At 43.5% G+C, this 26100-nt stretch overlaps 1 protein-coding gene across 4 annotated transcripts in view; it reads left to right on the forward strand.

Annotated features, from left to right (window-relative positions):
• Positions 1-26100, forward strand: part of kirrel3l (kirre like nephrin family adhesion molecule 3, like) — a 43453-nt gene that overhangs the window by 3591 nt on the left and 13762 nt on the right. For 2 of the 4 annotated variants that reach the window (XM_077527204.1, XM_077527205.1), the window contains exons 2-3: positions 21803-21958; positions 24355-24504. In XM_077527204.1, the coding sequence (XP_077383330.1) occupies positions 21803-21958; positions 24355-24504 (306 nt within the window). Of the gene's footprint in view, positions 1-21802; positions 21959-23382; positions 23598-24354; positions 24505-26100 lie in introns of those variants that run through there. The other 2 variants (XM_077527206.1, XM_077527207.1) reach the window with 2 other exon arrangements.

Here is a 26100-nt window from a genome sequence, read left to right on the forward strand (position 1 = left end):
TGGCACGGAAATCAAGAGCGCACCTGCACTGTATGAATATAGAGGCCAGGGTGTCTATTGGAGTCGAAACCACAATTTGAGGCATTGGGGCTTCTTCCAAGTGCTTTCATTTGCTCCTATTCCCTCCAAACCCTCATTTTATGCAGGAGGCACGCACAAACAAACGCTAATGAATGACCAAGCTGTTAAACAATGGCCTGCTGCTTTCTCCTCGTCCTGTAGACACGCATTGCATTGTGATCCTTCATAAACAGGCCCTACACGTGTGCAAAGGAGAAAGGAAACAATGGCACTTCATAATGTCGCCTGCCTCTAATCAGCTTTGCCATTCGGGTAAACACAGATAAAGAACTTGGCAGTATGTCCCCGTGCATTGTTATCAGCTGTTAGCAAATTAGCCGCTCGTGTTGGCTGCTCCGACCCAGCACAGGAAGGCAGGTAGCGAAGCGTTGATGGCACTTGTCCTCGTCAGCCCACCCGTCCGCTTTTGTCGTCGCTTTCTCCTCGCGCGCATCCTCACCTTGTCTCCCTGCGGGCCAGTCGGCGCATCCGGGGAGGAAATGACAAAGAAAGGGGACAATGGAGGGGGGCCGTGTCAGCTTCCTGCCTTTGCCTGGAGACGTCTTCCCCGGCGACTCCGCCTGGGGCTGGATCGTCAGCGTGCCACGCAAACTTGTTTACGCTTTCATTCTCCTTGGCAAACAACGTCGTGGAAAGAAGGGGGGAACCGAGAATTAATTCTGCGCACGTCATTAAAACAGCACCGCGAGGGATGAAGTCACGTTTATACAGTAGAAGATATTTGGAGAAGTTGGCTTGCATTTTGCATTTGCCTCCCCTTCCTACACACAATGTCACTTCCTGCTCAAAAGATGTATACCGTCAACAATAATAAAGCAACAGATTCATTTTTATCCTTCGATCTGGCAAGACAAAAATTTCATAACTGCTGTCCACGCGCGCACACACACACACATGCACGGGCATCCACAGAAAATGGAATCATGTCTAGTGCGGCACAGCAATATGTGTTATCTTGTGTTCCTTAACCTTGTAGCAAACATAGCTCAGCTGTAGGAGGATTATGAGCAAAAACAAGCTTAGGTAGAAATACCTTCGCCGCGCTTCTGTCCCGCAAAGACAGAAAGGAAGATCTGAAATGTTGGGCAGGATGCTCTGGGCTGATGACATACGCTCATTCTCCACAAATGACTCACCATGAACTCACCGACGCATGTACACATGTCGTCACTGGGGTCAAGGGCACACATTGTGATGATAAGTTGACATGAGTGTGAGGCATCTTCAGGGCTTTGTGCCCTTTCTGGAATGATTAGTCAAAGCCCAATTGTCTAATTCATGATGCTCCAAGAACAGGACATGTCATCTTCTTGAGAGAAACTCAAGAAGAGAAACGACGCATGAGAAACACTACGGAAGCGTGGAAACTGCCAATGTGGAGTAAACATTTTTGAAATATAAAGTTCAAACGTATTTACAATCGGACGGATTTGCGAATATGTTCTAACATATTTGTAGGCGACATGCTAAAAACTGATTTTTTATGTATTTTTTTTCCGCATAATAAAATGGGGTACTGATTTGAGCATATGAAAATTAAAAAAAAAAAAAAAAAAAAAAAAAAAACAAGCATTTGGTGTAATGACACTCTCCCAAAATGAATGCCCTGAAAACATAATAATAACAAATCGTAAAAATTAAGAATAAACAATGTTCATTTACCTAATTTTCATACTTATTGATATAATGTAGGCCAAATGTTTTCAACAACAAAAAAAAGGGGGGGCGTTTTTTTTTGTTTTTTTTTTACTTTCACATGCTAAAGTCAATACTTTGTGTCATTATGGGAAAAACTGTATGGTAAAGACTTTAGCATTTAGCCTACAAGTACATTTAAACATGTTTAAATATGATCAAACATATTTTGAAGTACATTTAAATGATATAAATAGTTACGTTTGAATATATTTGTAAGTATGTTCAAACGTATTTGCAAGTATGTAATATGTTCTCACACGTTTCAAAGTATTTGCAAGTACGTTCGAAAACATACTTGCAAATACGTTCGGACGTATTTAAACATACTTGAAAATCAGTTTGAACATTTTTAAATATGTTTAAAAATATTTGGAAGTACATTCAAACATACTTGAAAATATGTTTGAATGTACTTGCAAATACGTTCATATATATTTAAATACGTTTAAATGTATTTGCCAATACGTTTGAACGTATTTGCCAGTCAAAAATGTTTACTCCACATTGGCAGTTCCACGCTTCTGTAAAAAAAATAATAATAATACAAATAAAAAATAAACTGCTCCTAGTAATTAAGTAATTTGTTTTCAGAGCAACGAAAATAATAGTTTATCATGGCAATACAATTGATACTCACTCCTAAAAATGGCCCGGTTGGCAATATGTGAGCAAATGTTGTTGATATCTATGCGCACATGCAAGAAGTCCATATGAGATGCTTGAAAAAAAGGGAGCATCACATCAGACTTAAGAAGGTGTTTGAAGCTGAAGGAAACGCATTAGACTGTTTTGGCTCAAAGTGGAAGCTCATCACTGGCGAAGACGTAGCTCAAGGAAAAATAAACAGATCCGAGCACTTTGCAAATAATGTTGGAATCTGGGGTATTTTTCAAGTTGCAGTGAGGTACAGCCTAATTGAAGGTTCAGCCACGGCAATCTTATCTTCTTCTTGTTTAAAGAGCTCGGATTGCCAGAGCCAATATTGTCTTGGTGACTCAAACATGAACCAAAATGGTGGTTTGGCCCTGCATCAATCCCGTTTACAGTCGTGTCTGTCTTGGGTTGTGGAGAAACGGCTGGATGAATTGTCTTTTATTTATATTTCTTTCCTGCACTGCTGTTTTATTTTCTCGCCTCGGGAGGTCCGAGGAAGATGGCAGCCAATTTGCTATCAACTGAAGGATGTCAATCAAAGCGTATTGATCTGCCTTTTAACTGCAACTTCCCCCAATGGCGAAACATGTTAATGTTATTGAGCTGCGTTAGAAACACGAGAAACGGCGTATGTGGGCGGCGGTTGAAGCGGGAGGCGGGAAAGGTGTCTTTCGTTCTCTCTCTCTCACTCTCTCTCTCTCCCCTGCTGTCTTTTTGGCCACAAAAAGCAATGTTGCAAACCGCCATGGGCTCAGCATGGGAATAGGGGGTGGGAGAGAGGCAGACTGGGAAGGGGTCAAAGGGATTTATTGCCAGGAGCTGAACATTTCAGGTAATGGATATGCTTGAATTGCTGTAAAGCAAAGCTACTCCTTTTCTTTCTTTTTGGCGTGGCAGGGGCGAAGGAAAACAACAAGAGTTGAACTTAGCACATGCTCCGAAGAGGATTTATGGAAAGTTGATATTCCAGCACCTGAGGGCCAAACATGAGCTCTCAGGTGTCTACTCGGACATACGCGCGCACGTATACGTGTGGGTAGTGGATGCGTATCGTGGGAGGGAGGCTTCTTCTGCCACGCTAGTAACAGTCGGATAAGTACTTGCCAAGCTGGCTGAGGTGAACTTAACACCCTTGGTAGAAGGAAGAAGCCCAAACCATTGTTCCAGCACATTGCGCCCGTCTGACTGAGGCATCCTACTTCGGCGTGGACCCCGGGGGGCCGCAAGGAGGAACCAAGCAGGGGAGGATAGGGACTGATTGTTCCCTCCCTGCTCAGACTATCCGCAGATGGGGCTATGGCACATGATGTTTGCTTTCGAAAGTCCCAGGCGTGTTCTGTGAATGCACTGGAGGATAGAAGAGAAGGGGATGCCAGTAGAGACGGGAAGAAATGGCTGGAAAAAGGACCGAGCTGCTTGAAACTATGATGTCAGTGCGGTATACAGCGCCGGTTCCCGGAACAGAAGACAAAGCGTCGCGTGAAAAGATGGCCAGGAAAGCGCTAGAGTTCCAAGAAGAGCCGTATAAAGCTGAATATAATGAAGAATGGAGGGAGAGCAAGTGAGAAAAGGATGAGAGATGCGGGGCTGCATCCATCATGGGCTTTGGCGCAGGAGCCATTTGTACCTATTGTTCTCCGTAATTTGTTTTCTCAGAAGCTGCAAAGGGAGGGGCAAAGGCGAGAGACCGGGCCACGGCAGCCATTTATTTTCCGCGCTAATTACATAAGTGAGACGGCGTAATTAGGCGCATAGCTAAATAAAACAATCGGCTGTGAAGGAAATTCACACAAGGAGATAGACAGATGGCGATAGGCACAAGCTGTACTTTATACATTCAAGTGATCATGTTAAAAGAAGCTTAAAAAAAAAGAAGAAGATATATTTGGAGAGGAGGGGAGAGGGCAATGAGAGAGCGAAGAGAGATAAGATGGAAAAGCCCTCTTCTCAGATTGCTCTTTGAGGTACATGCAGCCCCAGTGCAGGTGGAATTGTGTTGAATACACCCGCTAGGAAAGGGAGATGTTTGGGAGGAAAAAAAAAAAAAAAAAAAAAAAGTGAGCTCCACTCTGCTTCCTCACATCAAAGCTGTAGAGTGGTTTCAGCAAGATGGTGTTGTGGCTTGTTTGGGAGGATCTCTTTGTTAGGTCACGGGGTCGACCCGGCCCACTCTTTGGCTCAGGTGGTATTACGCCTCCGAGCCGAGCCGCCATATAGCAAACAATCCAAGAAGTCAGACAGTGTTTGTTAGGGATGTAACAATATCCAAACATCACAATACGATAATTATCACGATATTGTGGGGAGGTTAGCGATATTTAAAAAAGGTCACAATAATGTAAAAGAAAATGAGCTCATACTTAAAAAAATAAATAAATACATAAACCACCTACGATCTCTAATAATAATATTAGGTTGCTTACTTGTTAATGCACATTGAGTTCCTCCACATATTGACTCGGTTCACAGACATATTACGTTCCCCTTCATCTGACAATTAGCGTAGATTTTAAACATAGAAGGGCCAAAACATCCCGAATGAAAATTAAATTGCACTAAAAAAAAACAAGCCAACAGAGGTTGCTAGAACTGCACAAATGGATGGATGTATGGATGGATGGATGGATATTATAACCCTGGTCTGATGTGAGATGCACTTAGAGTATGTATTTTGTATCTGTATTTTGCTTACGTGAGTTAATTGGCCGTCCTACGTAGTCCATCACTAATCTCTATGAATACAGAAGTATAGTCTTAATTACATTACATATTTACATGGAAAATAACTGAATAAATAAAAAATGAAAATCAGTATTTCACCACTGAAAACGAGTTACTTGTGCACCATTTACAACATGGAAATTGTCTGTTGGTAGCGTTGAGCACTCCCGGCAGTTTTTCGCTACCTGTTTTTGACCCATTATGGGTCCACGACCCACTTTTGGGTCCCGACCCACCAGTTGAGAATCAGCACCGTGGAGGGCTTCTTAGGTGTGTGTGCGTGTGTGGGGGTGTGTGGGGGGGTGTGGGCGTACTGTGCTTGTCAGTGGTCTTTCAGGACTGTGATACATGGAAAGATAAATAAGGCCCTAATGAAGCCCCTCAATCAGCGGGCAGTTAAACAGCTGACCAAGAGATTGAGGGGCAGCCGGGGCTGATTGTTGCTCACCCCAAGTGCTGGGAGGAGCCTCTTGAAGCATCACACTTCACTTGAACCTTTCTCTGCCTCTTTCTTTCTCTCAACGCTCGTTTGGATACACAAGAGTAGGCAGGCCCGCTCCATGATTGTACTGGGCACTTTTTGAAAAGGCAATTTCCACCAGGGGGGCTCTGTTTTGTTTCACTCCCCCAAGTATGGAGTACATTGTATCTATTGTGCTCTTCTATTGGGTTTCAAGGCTTGTGTTGCCGTCATTAGGCGTTTGGTGATTCGTTTTTTTTAAATAAACAAGGTGCATCTTAGAACTGGTCTTGACTAGTTTTTGTGAGGGGATAGAGAAATCAATGGCTCATTTCACCCTAATACAGCCATGACTGTTGCGGTAATGGTGTGGAAATGGGCAGCGGTCATGTGGCTCTTTTATACCTCCAGGCTTGGATCACAAGTGAAGTTCAATTCATCCCCACTTGAATCGAGGCGGAAAAAAATGTTCTCAAGGGCTTTCAAAAGACTCACATGATGATGGCAAGAGAACGGGTCGTGTTTTGTAACAAAATGGATGGGGCTGCCATTTTGCCAAAGGACAGACATTCTGTTACACTCAGCTGCCGTTTTTCATAGCAAATAATGATTCCTCTCTGCAGCCTTTGCCTCTTTGATCCCAGGTAATGTGCTAACATGCAGCGCGGGTTCATGGAATACCCACCACACTCGCCCGTGTATTCACAGCAACGTGTGAGGGTGTGTGTGTGTGTGTTTTTTCCTCACCAATTAATGAATTGCTTTGTATGCCTGCTGAGGTGACAGTGGCCTGTCTCTGGCGGGGTCCGTCCCACACATCCAATACACACACATTTGTGTCGCTGGCCCTGGGCCCTCTCACACTACTAATGAAAGCAGTCTCATTAGTGCTTGTGGTTCTAACAGTATATGCAAGAGGACGCCGGACCATTGTGAGAGCGCCTAATCAGGGGACCACTCAAAGGCTGAGGGCCCCACTGCACCAATGATAAAGTTCACGTTTAAAAAGGAGCCAACTGTTTAATTGGGAGAGAGAGAAATACCGAAAGGGGACTGTCACATTTGGCGGCTGGTGGTCACCTTGTCCTAACGGAGCAATGCAGAAACCACAAGTTGGCATTCCGTCAGTACTGACAGACTTGTTGAACAGAATACGTTAAAAGCAGAAATGACATTATTTACATCCCAACGGTATATTCCAATCGAGCACAAATGAGCATGTCAACGGAAGTTACTCGTGTTACCTCGATTGTCTCAGAAACTTGAATTCTGGCCTTAATCCGAATGTATATAAACATAGTGAGTGTAATCGTCACTAACCGGGTCAAGGACCGACGGACCTCTCAGTCCGTCACTGACCGACGCCTGTTTTGCTGATGAATGACCATTAGTCCATTAGTACTGACGAAATGCCCACCTCGGTCTGTCAGTCAGTCTTGAAAGAGTGGTGAGCAAGTGATGACGAAAGTGTGGTTAAAATAACATGACAGACTGATGATTACACCTTGGTTCGGATGGAAAAAAATGACGTGACTGACACTGACCGAGGGTGCCCAGGGCACTGACGAATTTCTACTGAATTGCTCACATCTGGCAGAAATCGGAATGCCGCACCTTTCCTCGGCCTGACTCCACATCATTCAATCTGCTCAATATCAAATCATTTCTCCAAGTAGTTCCATCCTATTTCAGCCTTATCTCTCAAACCAAGATCTTGGAGCGACGGGTTGGTCAAAGAGGAAACGGAGAGTCGGGAAGAAGGAATGCAAATGGATCTCTGAGGAGTGCCTTAATGAGAATCAGTTTGCCATTTTCCTGGGTCCGATGTGGAAACAGCTGGCAAATAGAGGGAGAGAGAGCGCGAAGGGTTCGGAAAAGAGAGCGAAATGAAGCCGTACAACAAAGTGATGGTGCTGCTTGCTTGATGTTGGGGCTCTAACTTGCGTCCCACAGCACTTAACACGCCCTGAGCCATCTCTCCTGGCGGTTAATTAGAATCCAATAAGGTTGCCTCCTGTTGGTCATTGTTCCTCCAGTGTGTTTACCCTTTCCAGAGGCTCCATTCGCTGCTTAATCTGCCGAGAAGCTGAATGTCAATAGGTCAGGCCAAGACTCCAGAGCCCAGAGAGGGCGGGAGGGAGCCATTGAGTAAAGGGGGGAGGAGGGAGGATCAGGGAATGAGGGTAAGGGGTCATTTCTTTCCCTCCTTGCTATATTTTTCTCCCCACTGCCGCATTTTTGTTGTCGTTTCTCCCCCCACATCCCTTCTTTGCCTCTACCTCGGCTTTTCTTCTCACTTCTAATCCGTCCTCTTGATTGTTCTAAGCTGCTCTCAGACAGCCCCTGGGATGCTGGAGTTGGGTAGTTGGAGACTTTTTTTTTTTTTTAATTAAGATTTAGGAGAGCACTCCCTTAAGAAGGGTGCTTTTAGTGCGGGATGGGCAGAGCGAGCAAAGTGAACGAGTGAAGGTGACGAATGAAGGACTTAAACCAGAAAAATGGCAAATGAAGAAAAGCTTTTTTCAAACAAAATAAAAGCTGTTCATATACATGGAAACACGCGCCCATTTGCTCACACAGTCGGGCTCCAAGGCATCCAAGGGGCTAAGCCAAATTGGATTTTTTTTCATCTGTAATCAAGCGGCGCAATCTTTATGGATCAATCTCAACTTCCTGTGATTCATACCATATCCTGCGAGGGCGATATGGGATCAGTGTTAGCCAGCAGGCCAAGTGAGGGAGTTTAAACGCTCGATCTAATGATCGATCATCCCACCAGATGGGCTGAGAAGCTTGCGACGCTTCACTTGTTTGTCGCAGCACCAAACTGGCGGTATTTCGCTTAGTCCAGTCTAATTTTGCTGAGAGATTAGAGAAACAGATATCCAACCATTTTTTAAAATTCAGATTCTACTTTTCAAGTGTCACAGAGGGCTACAGCCTATCCAGGCTAACTTTAGGTGAAAGGCAGACTAGATCTGGATTGGTCAAATCACACGGTGAGTGAACCGCTACTCCATTAGAGATTGGGACCAGACAGGGAAGTCAAGCCCTTTCTGTTAAGGAGAAACTTTGCAGCACTACAAATCCTAACTTCTGGTAAAAACAGGCTCAGCATACAAAATGAGGGTTTGTCTGTGGGTGTTGGGATGTATCCTGAGAAAGGAAGCGTGCTCCGTGTTTTGCGCAGCCGTCCTTCAGTGCACATCTGTCCCAACTAAGGGCCACGCAAAGTTTAAACCCCAGTGCAGACTGTGTGTGCACAATGAAGTGTTTAAGTCAATCAAACCAGCAGACTGAAGTGTTGCGGGTGGCGAGGTGCGAGAGGCCAAGGCGAGGTCGAGAGACCAACCCTCGGCATTCTCTGCCGTCACACATCCACCATATGTCCAATGTTCCATGCTCAATGAGGAAAGCAGCCACTGTTACAAAGACCCGTTCACAGCCACTTGATGCTGAAGAACTGTGCAATGCTACGGTATGTTTGGGAACAGAATGTGACACCAGCCGGTGCCTAAAAAAAATAAAGGAACAAGCACGTCTCGATTCAATTTCGGACGTGCAAAAGCTGGAATCTGCATGCCTGGTCTGGAGTTGGAGTTAGTGGTTTCACTTACTAAAGAAACACCACATATGCATGCACACCAACTGTGTGTCTTATCTGAAACAATATTTTGACTACACTGCGGCAATATCCATTTTCCACTACGCTTCTCCTTATTGGGGTCATGGGTGAGCTGGAGCCTGGCGAGGGACATTGTGTACTGCTTGCCAGCCAATCACAGAGCACATCTAGACAAACAGATGTTCACACCTATGGGCAATTTAGATTCTTCAATGAACTTATGCATGTTTTTGGAACGTGGGAGGAAGCCAGATTATTCTGAAACACCCCACACAAGTACAGGGAGAATTGAATTTGACATGTGCAAATAATGTCTCTCCAATGGATGTCGTAAAGGTGCTGTAGAAAGCATATGTGTAAGCATAAATAAAACAACAGTGTTGTGGTCCAGCATTGTTTTCGTACTGACGCTTGCACTCATGCCCCCACCAAATGCTTCAAGGTTCTATATCTGTCCAGAATTTCATGCTGGTGCAAGCCTCGTTTAGCGGGTTTGGGAATTTGGTGGCGTTGGGCGTTCAGGCCTCTGACATTTTGGTGGGGAACGTTGTCTAAACTTTATACCTGCTGGAACCATGTCTAAGTATTGGTGCAGGTAGTGTAATGTGATGTTGATGAATTTGATCAAGGAGCAGGCAGAGAGATTCGGATCCCCGCCGACATGTGTAGTGGAGCTCATTGTATTTAATTCATAAATATGACAGCATGCATTGTACCCAATGAAACACTGCAGAAATGAATTATTTGAACAAATAATCATTTGACCACAGCACAGCTAGAGGAGAGGAAGGTTACATACGGACACAAACGTTCAAGGTGGTAGGCGGTCTTCAAGTATCCACTACACCAATATGTGAGCTCCCTAACGAGCTTTATATCACCCGCCTGTCCAGGTCTGCTTTCAGATCCTTATGAATGTACTTTGCATACCTCAACACAGGCAAATCAGCTTCTGTCATGTCAAACACTTTCGGCTTTCGTGCTTTTTGCTACGTAAAGGGAACGAGAGGAGCCGGCCACAATAGTGCAAAACGCTTTTTCCTTTGCACAGGTCTGGAAAATAAAAATAAAAATACTAAAACTTGGTCTAGCCCGCCCCCACGCAGAGAAATATCACGCCTTGCACCAATCTTGTACCGGGCACGAAAATAGAGCCCCAAGGCTCAAAGTTGTAGTTATGTAAACGAGCCTTTCCTGGTTTGGTTTTCATTGGGTTGCTGTAGGCTATTGTGTACTTTGTGCAAAGAGTTTCTTAAAATAAGATTGCGCCTGTTGGTCTTTATCTATCATTTCAATTTTTGTTGGTGTTGTGGCACTACTTAATGTCGTTTTGTAAGGTTGGGTCCTAGTTTGCTGTTAAAAAGCACACGGTTTTACTAAAAAAACAGAAAAATTACAGCGACGTGAGTATGAGAGAAAAGCATCCATAGTAATTTGTTTTTTAAGCAATGCAGGCTGATAAACAATATCCTGATTTTGCCCACAGCTTGTTTCAGCCCCCCCGAGAGTCCCCCAGTACACTCACAAGGCTCTTAATAAGGCCACCAGTAAATGCCAGGGAAGATATGCCGGAATGAAAGATCTTTTTCTCATACTCCAGCTTTGAGGACGACTTTCCTGGTGTCGTGGGGGAGGGTAAAAATGCAGCTTTAAAGAGCAACGCTACATTTGAAAAGAAACAATAAACCCATCCGCTTATGAAATAATATTTTTTGAGTCCCGCTTCCCGTTGTGTGCCAGCTCAGGGGACTTTTGGCAGACATGAAAGCTGAGCAAAAGGTAGCGGAGGAAGCCCGTGCCAAAAAGATAAAGTGTGCCGAGCTCCACTGGGAGGGATGCATCACACAGATAGTTCATTCTTTCACTGTAGTCATTAATATCCAGCGCAAAAAAAAAAAAAAGGTCAAACCTGACTTGAAGCCGTCCACTATATCACAGTTACATTTATACATCAAAACCTGCTGTGATGTCTCATCAGCTCGGTCACACCGGAGAGACCCACGCTGCACATTATCAAAGATTGATGGGCTGTCCTAGTTAACGACAGGGGGGAGTGGATGGGGAGGAGAGGGGGGTCTTCGCTCTGGAACTTTTGCATAGTCAGAGATGTTGACTGTGCATCACACGGTGTCGTCTTAGCAGCGCAAACATCATTAGTGCGGCGGGCTCATGCCTTGCCGCGCCGCCCTCCCTCGCGCGCAACCTCCCGACCCGACCTCCAGATAAGCAGCGGAACTTGCAAATGCAGTATTCGGAGGTCAGGGCTCTCACACCAGAGGCCGCTGGCAGATGCCGAGGCTTCAGCCTGCATCATCCGTCACCTCTCTCCCTACATCCACTTCTCTGTGAAAGGAGGGCGGGGGGGGGAGAACTCAAACAACCAGATGAGCCCACATTCTTTTTCGTTACTTAATGCAGCGCCATCGTGCCCACTCCTTGTTCACACTGCTTGCTGCTTTAATAATATATTGATTAATTAGCTCGCTCATTAATCATTTATTCCTTAATCATGGCCTGATTTTTCGTAGGGAAGCGGCGCAATCGGAAAAAAAGCCTGACTTCACATTTCATTCTAATTGCACTCCTTCACTAATCAACACTTAAAGAGATGGAATTTCAGGAAATGAGTTTTTCTCCTTCCTTTCTTTTACTCAATGCAAAGCAGAAGTATTGAGGCCAGCAGGTAACAGCCCACCAACCCTCCGCTTCCCCCCGCTCGTCTTCTGGCAGCTCATCTGTGGGTTAAAAGGACGTTTTCACTTACAAGAAATCACATGAACAAAATGAGCATTTGATGTTAAATTAAAAACTTTTCTCCCCGGCAAAGTCGACATGCAGGGGAAACAGGGAAATGAGGTCACATGCACCTTTTCAAATATACCCAACTTGACTCTTAACACCTCTACTGTACTCACTATTGACGATTTTCCACTTGCAAAGCCCGGTACGATGAAACCACTCGTGATCAACCAACGGATGATCAGAGTCGTCATTGTCAGATCACTGTAATATTTGATGATACATGGCTAGAAATGAGGAAAAAATACAAACTTATGCTAATGTTAGCTTACGTTGTTTGTACCTTAGCTTTAGATCTAAGGTATGAAGGAAGCCAACGTTAGCATGACTTTGTAGAGTTACATGCTAGCTCGAGATTAGAATAGATGATAAAGTCTTCTCTACCATGTAAACTCTTAATGACATCACGGTGTAAAATCAGTTTTGTCTGAAGTAAGCTAACTTAGCACTTATGTTATTTTTTAAATTATTATTATGTTGTAATATTTGCCACAGTCTGTTGCTTTTAGTTTCCTGTTGAATCAAATTTGTCTCCTGAACTTGTCTTGACGAAAATACAAGCGACTCGCCATTGTTGCTGCCCATACTGTGAGGCAGAAAGCAGCAAAACAGAAAAAAATGAATATAAATATTGCAAAGGTGGTTTAGTAAGAATGTAGAAGCGGCAACATTGTGAATCTCATCATTTTATTGTTTCCAGTAGATTCATGGCTCCCTTGGGGGTAGAAAGTAATTTGTTTAATCGCCGGGAGTTATTTTCTATGGACAGAGAGAAAACATTGTTAATGTGGGGAGAGCATGAAAAGGAAAAATTGAAGAGGAATATTAAAACAGGTTTAATTAGAAGTGGTCTTTGTGCTTTTGTGTATCCTTTGCAAGGCGAGGCCAAAATACGCCACATCTGCTTTCTGTGAAGAGACTCTTGTTGGCTGCTGACAAAAAAAAAAAGAAAAAAAAAAAAAGAATTATGCATCAAATTAAAAGAGAGCTCCAGTGAGATGACGGCAAGTCGGGCATTAACCTCTAAGCTTTCAAAAGCACACACATTAAGCAACGCTAATGAGACTCTCATTGAGCGAGCTGTGTTCTGTGTTCAAAAACACACAAAAGCGCGGCATTTACTTCAATGCCTTGCTTTGAATTAGGTTGTCACCCTTACTCATCACACCAGCAGCCCATTACAGACTCCAACAATGGCGTCGATGGCCTTTTACTGTAGTGAGACGCGTTTGCTTACAACATTACAACCCTCATTAAAAAATAATCATAATAAGAGGGAAAAAAGTATTAATTATGAAACGCACGACTTCCTATCCTATCGTGAAGAGCCAAGGGGGTCTCCATTGGGCTCAATTAGGGAGAGTAGGCCACAAATCCCCAGACTAAATTAATTGACACCCCAGGGCCGGTACAGAATGTATGGAGACTTTCTTTGTTTTCATTTCACCACCTTTTAGAAAAAGCAAGAGACGCAGGCAATTGTATTGTTATCGCCTCATCGTTTTATGGATTTTTGATCAACATTTATTTGCTCGCTTCATTTGTCACATGTTGCGCACTCCTGTGTTTTCTGCCACCTTTTGCTAAACCGCACAGCAAAAAAAGTTGGACTGATAATGACTCATCATCCAAACTGGAATCGGGAGGCAGTCTGAGAGGGGAAATTAGGGCTGTGAGACAGAAGGAGCAAAGAGATGGAGCGAATCAGAGGGACAGCGAAGGGCTGGGACGATGACACAGATCCAGCCTGCAGCTGTCTTGCAGTACAAACACCAAAGGGGGGGGGGGTAAGCAGGAGCCAAACGACAAGACTGGCTCAATCAACACCTTGTCAACACTGCTGGCTGATGTGTACAGACAATTTCATACCACCCTCTACTTTTTTCCCTCCTCTGCATATGCCTTTTCATTTTCTGTCCTCCTGCCAGCCAAGCCCGTCACTTGCTATCCCGTCTGCATGGAGTTCTCTAGCTCGTGGCATGAGAGTGGAGTGGAAGTGTGTGCGTTTGTGTGTTGACGCTCAAAAGCAATGCAAGAATGATACTCGGCCAGATGCCTCTGCCCTGCCCACCAGCGAGCCTGAAGATGTCGGACTGTGACAGTGAGTGTGCAGCAAGTGTGAGAAGACAGCGGAAGAAGGAGGAGTGCATTTGCAGATGCACACTGTCGGCACTGCAGCACAGCGACTGTGAGCTGAACCATTCATATTCGCTCCAGCGCTGACTGTGTCACATCAGCAGTCTTGGTCTCACCCCCCTTGGCCTCCTCCTTCCTTCGATTTTTTTTTTTTACATCCTTCCTCCTCCCTTGAATGCATACCACTCTATTATAGCAGGTACTCTGGGAGCCACTGATGCGGCTCGCATCGCTACTGCTTGCCAGCTCAGTAGAGTGAGGATACTATTACACGACAACAGTGTAGTAAATATGAGAAAGTTGTTCTTTGGGGTTTTTAGATGACAATAGTGGCAACAGGATCCCCATTCCCAAATAAACAGCAGTTGTTATATGCATGCTAGGTCAGCAATAGAGGACCAAATGCTTGTCCTCCTTATCCAAATGACTCTTTTGGATGCACGTGCTAGTTTAAAAGTTGATATGTTAGTAATCCATCAACGCTGGTCGTAGTACAGGATTACATTTGTGGCCTAGAAATGTAGTCTGTAATTAACTCTAAGTAGCCGACCGTAAAATTAACTAATGTAACTTAAACACTTTGAATTAAATATGGAGTTAATTACGATATATATACTTTTATATATTTGTCTGGTCTTTTCTGTCCCATGGATGTTTAGATGCATTCTTTTGGAATGCCAGAGAGAGAGAGAGAGAGAGAGAGAGAGAGAGAGAGAGAGAGAGAGAGTGAGTGAGTATGGATGGATAGATGGATAGATAGATAGATAGATAGATAGATTCACACTCATATTTTCACCTAAGGACAATTTAGAGACTTCAATGATTCTAAACAGAAATGCCTGAGCCAAAGTTCCAACCCAAAGCTCAGAAGAGTGAGGCAGATGTGCTTATCTCGAGGTCACCGCACTGCCTGACAAACGGGCAAATTGCACAATATTGAATTCCCCATTCAAGCTAACGCTCACAAGTAATGGCATTTAAAAGAATACTCCAGCATAGGGGTGTTAAAAAAAAAAATCGATTCGGCGATATATCGCGATACTACATCGCGCGATTCTCGAATCGATTCAATAATTGGCAGAATCGATTTTTTTTTTTTTTTTTTTTTTTTTTTTTTTTTTTTTTTTTTAGGATTCACACCTTGAGCATGGAAGGATGTTATATGAACGGAACATTAAGCCTTAATATTTTATTTTAATGCTGTTCAAACATGAAACAGATTACAACCTCTATAAGACTGAAATTTCAGATAAATAAATAATACATTTTCATATAAATCTTACACTCTACAAGCTTACTGATTAGTATTTTCTAAATTTGAATGAAAAAAATCGCAACAATCGACTTATAAATTCGTATCGGGATTAATCGGTATCGAATCGAATCGTGACCTGTGAATCGTGATACGAATCGAATCGTCAGGTACTAGGCAATTCACACCCCTACTCCAGCATGTATAAAGCTTTTTGATCAATGCCAACGTTCGATTCTGAACACAAAAAGAAGAGTCCTAGGAGAATTGAATGTGTACAGCGCCACCTAGAATAGTGGAGGCACATATACCTCTGCCAATTGTCAGATTATTATGCAGTATAGTCAAGTCGCTTGATGTGATGTCACAGTCAAGCTACAGCAGTAGTTGTGCATGGCAGCCTTTGAGACAGGCTGATTGCTGTGTTACATCAATTCTATCTATAGCCAACTTCTTTGCAATTGGAGGCCAACCCCCGTTTTATTTCAACATGTTTTGAATCTTTGTCTGTTGTCCCGCTTCTCCTGCTGTCACGCTGACGAGCCGACATGAAGTCCTGTGAGTCTCGCACAGGGATGCAGAGCACGAGCGAAGGGACAGAAGATGGAAGGGAAAGGAGAGCCGAAAGCGATGACAGCTGACACGGGCAGCAAAACAGAGTGGTGTCAGAATGATGTCAGTGATTAATAGCGCCTTATATAATATCACGTAAAGGCCCAGCGAGGTGTGGATGTCTCATGAGTGCAGATTTGCGCAAATGATAAACAGACAAATGAGAGGGTGGGGCTCGGTTTGGGGCAGAATGCACCGGGTTAGAGATTCAGGGTAGAAGCCAAGTGGAGAGGAAGGGAGGAGGGGCGGGCAGGCTGGCGCTAGTTTAGATGAGCGGGTCCACTCGCTTAAAAGGGGTCTCGGCCTGAGCCAAGATTTTCACAATGGAATAAAGGCCGGGAGGGGATGCGGGGAGGATTAAACTCCGGCAAAACAGCTCTTAAAAAGCAGTTAGATTGCAATTTGGGCAGGAAAATGCAGACTAGCAGGAAAGGGAGCGAGAGCGGGTGAGTGGAAGTGCAGCCGGAATGCATAAGGGAGTGATATATTTTTGAAGAGATGTACGAGAGGAGACCATCTGTAGAGAGAGCTGCCTGCAACAGTCAAAGAAAATATCCATGCTGGGCATCACCGTGCGGCCAGTTGGTGGGTGGTATCGCTCTATCGCTCGGCTCCTTTGAAGCCCTCAAGTTGTGTACAAGTCATGCTAATGAGCTTGGTACACTCCAAACATGAGATGGGTGCCGGGTCCCCATGGGGGCATTCGGCTTGAATGGACTACCTCAGCACTACTTTTTTTTGTTTGTACACACGCATACGCACACATACATGAGTGGAAGGAGACAAAAGACTCAAAACAAAGGGATAATAATTCTATACAGAGAGAAATGGAGCTTGCATTTCCAGCCCGATTTAGAAGCCTTATCTCGACAAGGCACAATGGATGGCATTTGGGGAGAGGGGTTGTTTATTCCAAGCTTGACACTTTTTTTTTTTTTTTTTTTTGCCAATTGCCTTGTTTTGTGGGGAGTTGTGTTTGTGCATGCGTGCGTTTCTGTTTTCTCCCCATTTCCTTCTCTCTGGAGTCTATTAAGGGAACCTCACACAGGGTGGCTGCACGGCTACCTAAAAAAATGCACTTTTTCATATATACGGTCCGTATAATACAGATATATATATATATATATATATATATGTAGAAAGAGGCCCTAGGGTGAATTTTATTTGAGGCAAACTGATTATGAATCTTCAGGGTGTGGTGATGAATGAATGCTACATTCTCATTATAACAAAAGGTCATCCGCAGTGCCATTATCACACTCAGTCTTTAGTTTCAGAGCCATCACACGCACGCAAACACATACGCACACACTGGCAGCTTCAATCTAATTCTCCCAGGGCAGATGTCCAGTGGTGAACGGATCACTCCTGACATCTGTCCATCTCTTCCTGATCCGGCCTGATGTGAATGTACCCCTATCAGTTCACGGCGGTGGAAAAGCTCTTTAACGGGTTCAACCCTGAAAGGCTGTTTTGAATTTCACCGCAGAACCATGTGACACGAGCAGCAAAGTCTCAACGTCAAAGTACACTGCTAAATGTGCCCCCCGGGGCTTGACACTTCCATCACCCTATTAACACACGTGTGTACACCTTCTCAACACATGACGCAGCGTCAGCAGGAAACGCACGCGCACATATACAAACTGAGCGCCATGCGCATCCAGCGGCGTGAAATGATATTCCATTTGGAGAAATCCGGATTCAATTGTTTGAGCCCAGGTTGTTTGACCTTGTTACAGCAGGAAGGAAAAGTGCACGTACACGCATACATGAAGTTAAGAAATAGAGTAAATGCTAAATTTACGGCAATGGAAGCGTTCATCTCAATGTGAAAAGCTTGAAAGATAACAGTAATCCAACACATGCATTACAACTAATCCATAGAGTGGGAATATACGGAATACATGAATGAATTAATGAATAGATTTAAGGGAGGAAGCGAAACAAGATTGGGGTATTTAAGACTCACGTTCGTGTTTTCATCATTTTCATTTCGTTTTGATTCAATTGCAGCCAATAGGAAAGCTCCTGTTAAGTCTGGTGTGAAGTGCGTGTTTGCGGACGGCACGTGTGTGCGTGAGAGTCTTCAAACTGTCTCCACCGTTCCCTTTGTGTGCCTCTGTTCCTCCCTCGCTCCCCATCAGGAACGTATTCATGTAATTAAGCCGCTAATACACCGTCAAAGAATTGTCTAATTCGGCAACGAGGAATTAAAGGAATCTGGCATGAGTCATTAGCCAGTCGAGATGTTCTGTAGAGCCTTTTCAATAAGGGATCTGGAGAGCTGTGAATCACTCGCTACAGCACACACTCGTCACTCTATTTTTGTATGGCTCCATATGAAGCATTAATTGCTAAATGTGAGCATACGAAATTGTGTGTGGGTGTGTTATAGACAAACACTTCACAGCATGTAATCCGTTTAAACAATCAGCCAATGAAGTGAATTATTACCCATTGTAAACAGTTAGATACACTGGACAAGATACCTAATTGCAATCACTTTTTTGCACCCCCCCCCTCTCCTTGCCAATACAAAAAGCAAAATCTCAATCTGCTTCTGCTCGGGGAGGATTATGAAACAGCTCATTACTTCATGAATGTAGAATGTTAGACAAGCAAGAGTGTAAAGTAGCAGTTTTTGAAGAAAAATGTCGGTCCTCGCTTGGCATTTAATAGCCCGAGCTCCGAGACGCACTGGCATGCTCAAATTGGCCCCTTTTGATTCACCCACATGGAGCCTACCTGCCGCTCAATAGACTATTTCAACATTTTTTTTCTAAGATGGATACACAGACACACATTACACTAGTGCACCAATTACACGTTTTTGCTTCTTGGGTGAGCCATTCGTAACATCCTCTGTGAGTCGGATGGAGAACACGACATGAGTGGCGCATTAAGGCTTCATGCCACCGAGTAGTTCAACTCGGAATGCATCGGTTTGCTATGTGCATTGGAGTTTCTCCATGTTTGTTTACCTGCGCGCATAGACTTCTATACGCGCATAATATATGTGTGCATATATTAGGAATGTCAAAATTTGTGCCTTAATTTTCAGTTAATTTCAAGTTCCTTTAGTGCCACTATTTTTCTTACCATTTGATTAATGAGCGCCCCTTCTTTGAAAAGCCTTACTGGGGGAATTCCAGTCACAATGCAGCCGACACGTCCACGTCAAAATTTAGCAGTAATAAATGTAATAATAATGCATATATTTGTGAAGAGTGAGATCAATTTTACAATTTTAAAAATGTTCAGAATTTCACAAGTTATTTCATGTTAAAGATTAGATAGCTCTGAAAAAAATGGGGAAAAAAATGCACAGTTGTCACCAAAGTCTTACAAATGCAATTATGCCATCTAGTGGCATAAAAGTAACCGCAACACAAATCAGTATCACGCTCGGGGTTTTTTTACAGTACAATACATCTTTTTAATTTTAACTTAATTTTAGGAATTATGAAATTACTGTATCAATGACTAAAAGATGCAGCCGTATTTCTATTAGTTTAACTTATTCCCCATTTTTATGTTAACAAAAGTATGACAATTTAGAAACAAATGTTTTATTGTACATTTAGAACAGATATAAAATGTGTGATTAATCATGAGTTAACTATTGAAGTCATGTGATTAATAACTACCATAAAAAAATTTAATCGCCTAGTACAGTATATATACACACTGTGCCATTTTCACTGTAGAGATAGAAAATAATGTGAAAATGCTGAAGAGAAATCAATGTATTCATGTTAAGTTTGCTTAGCGAGTGGCAACGTAAGATGGCCGCCGCAAATACAAATAGTTCTTTACTGTAGATCAAGATTCCTTGGGATTTAAAAACAAACAAACAACAACAACAAAAACGAAGATGCTCAAATTCTTTTTGCACGTGTTATCGACTGCATGTAAACGTGGTCAGTGAGATTGGTTGACAGAATTTTCAGCACTGTACCGTAACATCTTGATATTTACTAAGTTCCTCTTTTACACATCCAAAACATTGCTATATACACGCGTGACCAGATCTGCAAAGTATGAACAATCTTAAATAAATGGCTCCTAAATTCAATCATCAGCATTTGGGACAATGGCGAGTCTACAGTTGAAGCCATTTGGTACAGTTCAGTTCAACTCGCTGCACTACAGTTTTGCAAGGGTAAACGCTGATCTGACTTTCGCCGCGGGGCATGACACTAATCCATAAACAAGGCACACAAAGGTTTTTAATTACATTCTGTAATCTTATCATTCCAAATCTGTTGTCATGCAGAAACAACATTTCACCCAATCAGCTGTCTACTGTAACTCCACTGAAAGAAGAATGTCTAAAATCTGATACGATAGAGTTCGGTTATCTTGATATCATATGAAACGTTTGTCCATAGGAATGTAAAAACCAGGATGCTTGCTTGAGATTGCGTTTTGCTTTAATTATGCTGCTGGGTGGCAGAAGCCGTGGTAGGGAAAGGGTGAGGGACAGGGTTCAATCCACGAGCCCTCCCTGAGATGAAGTGGATAATTGAGTGCGGAATAAACACTGCCAACAAGCAGCCCCATTCAAACTCAAAGGGAGAATGGCGCAAGAAAGAGGGGGAAAGCAGGAAAAAAAAAATCCCCGCCCGCCACCCTCCTTAAGGGGTGGGGGGCTGCTATTGAAAAGCTATTAAACTTGCATTTAGCAGGATTGATTGAGAATGAAGAGGCCTATTAAAAGAGAGGGACAAGAGGACAATAGCGCGTCTCTGGTTGCCGTATGTTGCCCTCCTTTCAGCAGCTTTCTTTACTGGTGATGGGGGGAGTTCGGGTGATGTAAGGGGGGGGGGGGAATAACCTCGTCTGTTTAAGCAGTCCAACCAAGAGAAGCGGTTCAGGAAGGGTTGGGGCCGTGGAGGGAGGACTTAGCCCGGTCTGAATAGAGGCCTCTTTATCTCCCCCAGTCCCCTTTCCCTTCCATTCTCCATTGAGCAACAATGAAAGCGAGAAGGAGAATGAGTTTTTCTTTTTTCAAAGTCTCCTGACTCACACAGAGCCCACTTAGATAACCAACCAACTGTCTCTTTCCCCCGCCTACGGATTAGTTACCTCTGGAGTGCTGCCATCTTCCCCTTCCCGTATAGCTTTTCTAATTCTCAATCTAAAGATTGAGAATAGTTCCACAAACATTTGGAAACCGTATTCCTGTTGCGTCTCAACGTGTGTGCGCTTTGGTGTGTGTGTGTGTCTGAAGGCCAGCCAACGGATCCATTGAGAGCGCGTACCGCACTTAAACACAGAAGCACGACGACGGCAGGTGTCTCTGCTGAATTTGAAGCGCCTCAGACAAAACGAGTCCCCGGGGACCTTCGGTGCCGTTTTAATTGTTTAACATCCATCTTTACTAAAAGTACACCGAAAGAGTGGCAGACTTTTTTCCCCTTCCTCCGAAAGTGCTTCGTGCCAGTAAGCATACAAGCATATGGACTTGAGAAAGACTTAAATAAGTCATGAGGCGACGCCGACTCTTCTTCTTGGAAGGGATATTTATAGGGGAAAAAATATTAAATGTTCACACAAGTCAGCCTCATCCATCTCTTCAAAATGTCAGTTTATTGAGCCATCACGCTCACTCTTTACAGGGCTACTTTCACGATCCTAACCCGACACACCTGCTGCCATTCACTTGATGTGGAACGTAGTGTGCAGTTTGTTCTGGATTTGCCCTGAAAATGTCAATTCGCGTCAGATTCACAACATGTTTCTCCTTCTGTCCTTGCAGCCGCCACCCGAGCAGCCTACTTCTCCCAGCAGCCTCAGGACCAGGTGGTGGTGTCTGGGCAGTCCGTGACTCTACCATGTGTCATTGTGGGCTACCGGGGGATGGTGCAGTGGACCAAAGATGGACTGGCTTTGGGTGGAGAGAGAGACCTACCAGGTATGATCTCAATGACTGTTTACATGCAGCCGATGTTTGGGTTAAGGTTCAAATTCCTGTCTCTGGATAACCCGTTTACATGTGGGGAGGGGACATAGTTACTCCCAATCTAAACCGCGACGTATGGACAAGGTCATTAAACAAATAGACGTCATTTCCACTTATAACTTTCTACGGTTACTAAAAGAAAATTTTTTTCCATGTCACCCACCTCACTAATGAATTAGCCGGTTTCCTCTGAGGTTCTGTCCTGTCTCGCCATGTTTCACCATTTTTGTTTGCCTGCTTGTGTCTTTCTTGTGGATTGCGCCAGATGCACGGACTAGACACACATACATGTGCGTGTATATACTGTACACATTGGGGTATTTTCACTGTAAAGACATAAAATAACGCCATGAAAAAAAAATCCATGTATTCAGGTAGTTTTTAAGCCGCCGCATGTACAAGACCAAGATTCCTAGCAAATAGAGCATGCGCAGAACCCAAACCACGTTCCGTTCAAAGAAGGTACACTGACCACGTTTATATGACAAAATATTCCGGTTAGAAATAGGATTTCAAGGGGTCTTATTCGGGTTTCATATTTGGGTTCGTATATTGGCACTAATCGGGTTTTGAAAGGGTCATTGACCGCATGTAAACATAGTCACTGTGCTTCTCACCCGTTACGTGTACATGAGAGAAACTGGACTTTTGAGGGACATGGTACTAACATGCTCGTATCTAAAAGTTTGTGATATTTGGCTTTCGGGTGAAATGCACTGTAACCTTTATAGGCGAACTTAATAAAGAGATAGTTTGGAGTTTTGGACATGAATTTGTATTTCATCCTCACCTCCAGTGTGTGCAATCAGCACTGACTTACGCCTGACAGCGTTCTGTGGCACGAGTTCTGGTCCTGTTTTGGTCGAGAGGAAAATAGTTCGGCAAGTTGGCTGGGATCACAGAAATTAAGCGTTTTTCTCCTAAAAACAATTTGTGTTCAAAAGAGTGATACATTCGCATCGCAAAACTTCGCCCTCCATTACATACGACTCCATTACCGCCGGGCACTATTTTTCTGTTTGTTCGTATCATTGCACGGCGCCCTGTAAACAGCTGGTAGATGCGCTGCATACAGCTGATAGGCGCCTTCCGCCGTAACTTTGAAAAGACAAACAACATGTAGATTAATGCGCGTCTATCAGCTGTATGTGTCATGGCCTGCGCCAGTGTTCATGACCTGTTATGTGCCTGTGAGAGTTCAGGACCTGTTATGTGCCTGTTATGCGTCTGTGTAGGTACTGAGTAACAAGTGTCTGTTTACAAAACGTGTGGTTGGTGATGTCAACCTTTCATCCTTTAGGTGGAGTGTGGCCCTATGTGATGCTGTTCTTTAGTCCTACGATTGACTGTCTGTAGGTGCCATCTGAGAAATGTGTTTGTTGCTGGATTATGAAAGACTGTCCTGTGTGCTGCCTGTTTCGTGAATAAATCGATAAAATCTTATTTGAATCTGCGCCTCTGGGATCCTGATCTCTCAACACACAACAGTATGCAGCGCACCGCCCCGCCCAGTGATACGAACGAACAGAAAAATAGTGCCCGGCGGTAATGGAGTGACTTTTTTTCCATGGCGAAGTTTTGTGATGCAAATGTATGTACCCTGTGCTCTCAGAGCACTAAAGCTAGCAGTACCAGTCAGAGCGCTAAAGCTAGCAGTAGCAATCTGTGCCTTACCAATCAGGTTCTTGAGGATAAAAATTGGGACTCTACAGGTCAGATGTTCTGGAACTCTTTACAACTTTTAACGATGAAAACCCCACTAATACCAAACAAAACCAAATACAACAGCTTGATGGAAACAAGGCTGGAAAATCTGAAAGCCAATATTGCACCTTTTAGTCAAGTACATTTTCTTTAGGCAAGTTTACTAGCCTTTGTCTTACTCCGATCAATGCAGGTCCCATTAGAAACCAAGTCTCTCTTCCTGAGCCATTTAGGTTTTACGAGACTGAATGGCGAAAGGTCGGCGACTGCTGCGCACGTGTAACGTGATTTGCTGTTTAGATTTTTAAGGTTTTTGCAGGAAGGTAGATAATCAATCAGCTTTTCACATTGACATTTGATGGCGGAGAAACTGCCTCTTGGCCCCAGAGGCCCTGCCACCATCTTGATTGTGTCTGTGCTTCAAGGACAGACTCCTCACGCGTTTCATTTCCCCCCTCATGCTGCTCGACACACGCACGCACAATGGCTGGATCCTACCGAAGCGCCGCCTGCGTTCATTTGTGACTTAAACAGCTTTTCCACATTTCTTAGCGCTTTGTCCAAATGGGCTCCGTAGTTGTGTCATTATGTGTTTATTGTTGCTTGGTTTGCGGCTGACTGTCGCGTGTGCTGGCTCCGCGCAGGCTGGACGCGCTACTCCTTAATGGGCGACCCGCTATCAGGCGAGCACAGCTTGCTGATCGATTCGGCAGAGCTGGTGGATGATGCCGTGTACGAGTGTCAGGCGACACAGGCGGGCCTGCGCTCCCACCGTGCCAAGCTCACTGTACAAGGTAAGATACGCAGCTCAGACCCGCCGCAGCTTGGGAACGCTCCCAACACATCACACCAGACACACGTATAAAGACGGACATTATGCACAATGCGTAATTATCCCATTCAGAACACCAGCAGCCAGACAAATGAAATCTGTATTGCATTGTGTACAACATCACTGACCTCTTTAAAGGCTTTACAATTAATAAAATGATTTCTTATCACCACTCAGCACTAACCCTTGAGTGATAAATCTCATTTCTTGATGGAAATGAAATGCCGGGGGCATAATTCTACTAAAGCTCAGCCGAGAGAGCCCGATGGGGGAAGGGGAAAAAAAAAAAAGAAGAAGTAAACACTCTCAAGACTGTGGACGTCTTGGCTAATGTGATTGCAGGAATCACAAATGACTGGAGTAGTCACTTGAAAGTCAAGGTCTGCATAGTTAGCACATTTTACGGTGAGCCACAACATTTGTCAACCGCAAGGCAGTTTTTACATTAACGCGATGTGAGTGATCCACTTCTTCACGCAGACATTGAGGGGTGAGGAGGTGGGGGATGCATGATTGTGTGTCTGTGTGTTGGGTGGGTGGAGGTGTGTGTGGGGGGGTGATACAAGTCTTGTGGGAATGAGCAAAGCACTGCTGGCATCTGGTGGCATTTAAAGGAATGTCACTCCCTAAATGTCTACTTCAACCCAGCGCGCTTATAAAAAAAAAAAAAAAAAAAAAAGACTAAGTAAACTACATATACTTGTCTTTGATTGTTTGTTTACTGTAATTGCTATTTTAAACTGAAAGAAGTTTCAATGTCAATATGTAGTAAATCACTCTCTTCATTTGTTAACTCTTTGACTGCCAAACGTTCTCCAAAAAAACTGCTGATTTTGAGCATTTTTACTCATCTTTCAAGGCAAACAAAATATTGTGCACTACGGCTACATAAACATAAAAAAGTGTATTTCTACCTTATTCCGTTCTTTAGTAATCACTATTTGAAAATGGGTAATTTGAGTGACATAAACAAAAATAGAAAAACAAAATGGAGAAAATGAGCTTTTTGTCAAGATTTTTTTGCACAACAGTGAGTTTGACACGAATACTGTATTTTGTGTTTAGTGACACTGTGAATTAGATTTAAAGTGACAAAGACTTTGATTATTCACGTCATCGTTGAAAATGTTCTATTTCCTCAGATTTGTCATATTTCATTGTAATTTCATACACCTTGAGCCCATTGAAAAGATATACAATGCTGCCATCTGCTGGCCATAGTTAGTGGGTGTTTTTGATTCCACAACCCATTGACCAGGCAGCGCTCCACTTATACGTTGCGCTACCCGTTAACGTTAACGTTTATGGTGGATTTTAGCATACGTCATTAAACGTTTTTGGCAGTCAAAGAGTTCATCGATACCACAATAGTTTTCCCATTTGAATTAAATTGATATTTATTTTTCAGCCACACTGAAATCTGTTTAATTTATTTATTTATTTTTTTAAACAACTATACATTTGTTTATGTTGTTTTTTTTCTTTTTCATGAAAAGCAAATTAAGATCACAAAATCCAGGCATGAACATCCAGACTTATGATGTGTGTCAGAAAGGTT

This window comes from Festucalex cinctus, chromosome 7, assembly GCF_051991245.1.
Source record: "Festucalex cinctus isolate MCC-2025b chromosome 7, RoL_Fcin_1.0, whole genome shotgun sequence".
Lineage (NCBI taxonomy): Eukaryota > Metazoa > Chordata > Actinopteri > Syngnathiformes > Syngnathidae > Festucalex > Festucalex cinctus.